This window comes from Etheostoma cragini, chromosome 17, assembly GCF_013103735.1.
Source record: "Etheostoma cragini isolate CJK2018 chromosome 17, CSU_Ecrag_1.0, whole genome shotgun sequence".
In the NCBI taxonomy this organism is placed as follows: Eukaryota; Metazoa; Chordata; class Actinopteri; order Perciformes; family Percidae; genus Etheostoma; species Etheostoma cragini.
The window spans coordinates 4,751,130-4,757,131 of NC_048423.1; the positions used below are offsets into that span (position 1 = coordinate 4,751,130).

Genomic DNA, 6,002 nt, shown 5'->3' on the forward strand with positions numbered 1-6,002 from the left:
AGAAGGAGAACCCGGAAATGAGTTGGGGGAAATACAACCAAGCCACGGCCGAGCAACGTGCGTCGCTGTGATGTGTAGCTACTTTTATCAAGAGCTGCACGTCAAGCTATGGTGTAGAGTCCGGCTTAGACACAGAGGGGTCTACGGGGGTACATCGTTGATTATACGCACAACCATAAAACGACCTTTAGTGTCCATAGCCATTGCTCCCCCTGGTGGATAAATAAACCATTCAAATGGTTTTCCACACAAGGCGCATAAGGGCGTTACCAGTAGACCCCCAGCTCACTATGTCGTCACAGGTTTTTTTCCAGCTACGGCTAGACCACGGATCAGTCGCGGACATGCCACGGAGGGCCGGGAAATTATAGATGGGTTTATCTGTAAGTGTAAAAACAAAAGGAGGGGAGGTTATACATAGGACTATTTTCTCAATCGGGAGAAGTAACTTCCTGGAGTTTCTGCATGAACAGTACAGTAAATCCAGAAGCAGTGAGATTGACAATAAATACAGCACACAACTGTTTGACTGAGAGGGGGATTTTGAAGCCCAAACTGAAAACTTTCTACTAAGAATTTCTTTCTCTGTTTATCTTTCATTTTTTCCATTGATGGGCTGCGGTGATGTTGCTGTGCTTACAGAGAGCAAGTTTCCACTGCTGACCAGTGAACTGTGAAGATTCTGCAGTATGTTCTCTTCTACAGCCAGTTTTTATCCCTTTCACCAGCTCAATTGTTGCAAAATTATTTCTATCTCTTTTTCGATTCCTCCTACTTTGTCTTTGTCCATGCATGCTTTTTTTCCATGCATTATGTTTCTTGTTATGCATGTATTCTCTTTTTCCCCATGTGTGCATGCTTCTCATTGGCTTTTCCTCACCGCCCCCATATCTCTCTTTCTCCATTGATCTCTGCATTATATATGGTCTCTTGTTCCCTTATCCCTCCCTGTTCACATGTATGCTCGCTTTTTCCCTCTTAATGGCACATTACCATCATCATGGCTTATAACAGACCTGGACGGTAACAGGATATAAGTTTCTAAGTGTCTCTCTTTCATTACTCCTCTTTGTCCCACATACACTCACTTCTTGTTTTTCTGTCACTGTGCATGCTGAAAAACACATACAATCGCTCCCACAATGGCTCTCAACATAATCTCCCATCTGGTCAGTGTTTGTCAGCACAAACTGTCAAACCGGGCCATTCACCTTTCCAGTAACCATTAAAATTCATAAACGACACACGCACACACTTGACTCCCTGGAACCATAAAATCACCCCATTTCATTTTTTATTTATTTATACACAGTCTGTCATTATTTTATGTAATCTGCTTTTTTAAAGTACCAAACCACACATGTACACACACCCAACACTATGATTGTTAGAACACACACAGCAAAGGACCACATATAGCTCAACCTACTATAAAACTGCAGCTGTTCATACTAAGAAGAATTTCTATGCCACATTCACAAAAACACATCTGCTTCCTCAAACCTCAGATGAACCCAGTTTTAAATTAGAAGTTTAATGCATGAATAATATGCTTTATATACTACTATATATAAATATATTGATACAAATACACACATATATATATAGATAAACAGACACACAGACACACACACACACACACACACACACACACACAGACACACATAATTATAGTTAGAGCAAAAAGTAATGTACTGTATAATACAATAAGATTGGGGAGAAAGAAACTGTGTATGTGTGTATGAGAGAGGGAGAGAGGGGGAGAGAGGGAGAGAGAGAGAGAGAGAGAGAGAGAGAGAGAGAGAGAGAGAGAGAGAGAGAGAGAGAGGGGCCTTACCTGCGCTCACAGTGATGGCTTCTATGAACTGGTCTCTCCAGCTGTTGGTTCCTACCAGCAGAGCCAGGTTGGTCTTCTTTATCAGCTTGTCCACTGTGTTCTGCCACCAGACAGAGAAATAGTAATAGTTAGATGGAGCGACCCCAGGCTGTTTGCTTAGTGTCCACGATGCAACATTAATTCATAGATCATAAAAGTTAGCCATTTGTTTACTCCATAAAATGGGAATCTGGCACTGTCCTTTCAGAGCTAATGCAAACGTTTACAGATTTTCCGATGACAGAATTGACAGACAGTATCTTTACCTGCTGTTTTGGTTGCATTCCTTCGATTTTGATATTCAAAAATACTAAACCCCTTCACATAGTAATGTGACTTTAAGGGGGAAAATAAATACATCATATTCCACTCAGTGTCAAATATAGATACTGAACTGGGTCCAACTCCTTAAAGATACAGCTAAAGAATCCACGTTTTTAATGGCTGCACCATTCCCTCAAATGGAAAATTCTGGCCAAACATATAGAAAACATATAGAAACCCTGGCATCTTCAATAGAATTGGCTGCACAGCAAGATTAGGCCTATGTAACATCAGACTACTGGGACTAGGTTTAGGGGTAAAGAACGCATTAATTTCATCAATCATTTAACATTTCACACATCTTTACACAGGACTTTACAATATACTGTATATGGTATATGCAAAACAGTTTTGCCTATCTGTTGTAGATTTCTTTGCTTTTGCTTCTGCACACTTCCTTTCTTCCTTTATTTCTACCTTCATATTGAGATAACACAAACACACACAGACACACACACACTAATGAGCAGTGGGGATTGCTCTTCACCTTTCTCTCCACTTCAGAGGAAAAGTGGGATACTAATTATGGTAGGGGTGTCAATAGTGCCTCGCTGCTGCTGTGGACACACACAACCCTGCCTATTGAATGTGAAGTATTTATTTAACCATACCCGGCTAGGTTTTCGTAATCCCTTCTTTCTAATTCAGCGTAACGATGATGTTTCACCTCCCTTGCTTCCATTCTCCATTCCTCCCTCAGATCATTACTTTCTACTCAGCTGGACTTATGTGGATCACAGATGTGGTTAAGTATCTTTATCTTTGGGCATAGGACTCCACAGAAGTGGCCGCACGTGAAACTCTTACATTAGGTAAATTAAGATATCAATTTGTCACCAGTGTAACCCGCAGTGATGATTCAGCTGAGGGCAACAAATGACACTCAGTTTGATGCTGACCCATAATTCATTGCATAATATGATGAATCTCTCTTTCACGCTCATATTATTCCCATGAGTTTTATATTCGTCTGATTTATCTGTTGTTAATACTTTTCATTTATTTAGTAGTTACATTGTTTGAATGTAATTTACGTAGATTTGAAAGGAAACGTTCAACTTCTAAGTAAACTTTCCATTGATGCAGCTTTTCTTTGTTCTCCTTCGATCTGTTATGTCAGACACCCTCACTCTCTTGTACTGCACCATCTGTCAATGGGAAGTACTTCAGATAACTATAGGATCCGGTTCCATGCTCCAATACAAAACTACTTGACAAAGTTTAGCATCCTGTCAAGTGGCAAGCTATTACTGGGTGTTGGAGTGGCAGCAAGGAACATGCATTAGTACACACACACACACACACACACACAACTTGGATGGTAATTACATCCATGCATCCATGCTTGTCTTAAGAGTCAGCGTGGGAGAGGGAGAGCAAGGAAAGGATGCACACACATTGATGCTGCAACACATCCTCATGACTAAACAACATTATACGTTCATTTCCAAAGACTTCTAAAAACAACACATAGAATCGTTCTACTTCCAAAACATGTTGTACATTGGAATGGTTTGGGAGGTTAATATGTGAGAAAGGTGATCTTATGTTGTTTATGTGTGCATATTTGTGTGTCTTTTATTACAGTAACATATATCTAACATATATATTATCAGTAATATATGATAAATATTGTTGTGACCACTGCAATTAAAACCAGTTTGACTACAGTGTGTGTCAGTTGTTGAATGTCCTTGTAAGAATGTTTCAGTGTTTCTATCCCCACTAATGATTGTTTAAGGTTGTGTGCAAGACCTGTTATTTTTTGGATCACTTATCAAAACAGAAACTGAATGGCGTGCAAGTCATTGTGAATGAATCACATTTCAGATTCATGTGTGAGGTCATTTGATCTGGTGGCAGTTATTATAAAACATTGGAAAACTGGAGCCAGTGCACTGTCCATTTACAGTTTTGTTGTCTTTTTTTGTATTTAAAGTGAATCCGACTGCACTTAAAGCATGTGCTCCTGCCATCTCTGCCAGACTGATAGTCTTCAAAACAGACATGTAGCTTCCATTTATTTCACCACATACACACAAACATACTCCCTGCCTTACTTTGAACTCATATGATTCCTCTATGATGATCTCCAGTTTGACGTGGTCTCCCAGCATGGGACGGCCCATATCAGCAATGCGCTGCTCCTCTTCATCTTTTCCTGTCAGCGCTTCTTCTTCCTCCTTCTGTTCCTTCAGTTGTTCTTCTGAAAACACCAAAAGACAACAATCAATGGCAGTGTTAGAACAGCCTTTTTTTCTATTTTATTTCACCAGCGGATAATCCACTTAGTATTGACAAGGCTTTCCAGGGAGTCCTGGGTACATACAATACAACAAACAAAGAAATAGTTAGAACGTTAAAACATATAAAACATTCCATATTGATAATGTTGTAAATGTCGGGGAATGATTGGACAGACAGAGCAAATAAAGCTTAGACCTACAAGGTTCCCAGTCAGAAAAAGTAGTTTTAGAAGAAAAGGGTGTAATACCCAACAAGAGATGCAGGAACACTGCATCTGTAATCTCTTCAAAATTAATAAAAAATAATGTTTTAATAAAGTCGGACCAGTGGCACCTGAGACATTTGCATAAAAAATGTTTTTGCAACAACTTTCGCCATCAGAAAAATGCACATGTACGGACAAATCATCCTTGTCGCTGATTGAATTGGGATTTAGGGATTCTCAATTTCGGCCCTTTATTTTCCACCTTTGTGTTAAAATAATATCTATGTGTCTCTGATTTCAATTACAATTTGGTTTTCACTGTTTAATAGTTACAGTTGCATTACTTAATGAAAATAGACATCCATTTCCCTCTTTCAACTCATTCTCTCTGTTTCTCACACACAACCCCCCTCTCTTTTCCCTTTTCTTCCTTTACCATTTTCCTTATGGTGTGTCAGTAATTGAGATTCATAGTAGAGCCTGAGCTCACTGCATGGATCAAAGAAAGAAAGAAAGAAAGAAAGCGAGAGATACAAAGAAAGGGAAAGAGAGAGATACAAAGACAGGGAAAGAGAGAGAAAGGCAATGATTACATTCTCCATGGGGGAATGGTTGTCCATGCTATTGCCTTCCATCATAGTGCAGTGCATTGTGGGAATGCATCATCTCATTGATCATTTGTTCCCCTCAGTTAAGTTAAAGCATGGAGCTTATAGCTCACTCGCACACACATGCAAACCTCTGCCAGAAGCACTTTTGTCAAGCTTTTAGTCCCTCATAAGCAAGAAGCAACGTTTGCCAATGTGGCTCCCTGCATGTTCATAAAGCAGCTGAAGGCATAAAAGAGCTGAAGGCAAGAAGAGCAGAAACCAAAGCCTGACTCAGGGGTGACATTGTTTATGTCCAGATACAATAACACTTAAAGTCCCCCAAAAATTAAATTGCATGTTTTTTTTCCTCTCTGCTACAGCAGACGTGTCATGCTCTGTAAATCACATGTCCTCTCCTTTGAGAAAATGTCCATACCCAAAAAAGAGAAATTGTATATTTTGGCTCACGCTGTAAGCTGTGGTAGGAACTTTTTTTGGTGGCGTTGGGCAAATGTTCCATAATAATCTTTCAGCATATTGTAATTCAAGTGGTTTGAGAGAAAACATGACTGTAAGTTTTGGTCTCAAAGCAGCCAACCCACGAAAGTTGGTTTAAAAAATTAAATGTGTTAAATTATATGTTAATGAATATTGATCTGAAAATCAATACAAAGATAACAATTTCTCTTAAAATGCACAATGAGAACTATCTCTCAAATGCCCTTCATGGTTGCGCACACACACACACACACACACACAC

The 6,002-nt window shown here is 39.5% G+C and overlaps 1 protein-coding gene across 1 annotated transcript in view; it reads right to left on the reverse strand.

The window, feature by feature from the left end:
* Positions 1–6,002, reverse strand: part of slc8a1b (solute carrier family 8 member 1b) — a 126,650-nt gene that overhangs the window by 16,900 nt on the left and 103,748 nt on the right. Inside the window, exons 6-7 of the mRNA XM_034897829.1 lie at positions 4,261–4,406; positions 1,838–1,937 (exon numbers count right to left, since the gene is read on the reverse strand). Of these exons, the coding sequence (XP_034753720.1) occupies positions 1,838–1,937; positions 4,261–4,406 (246 nt within the window). The remainder of the gene's footprint in view (positions 1–1,837; positions 1,938–4,260; positions 4,407–6,002) is intronic.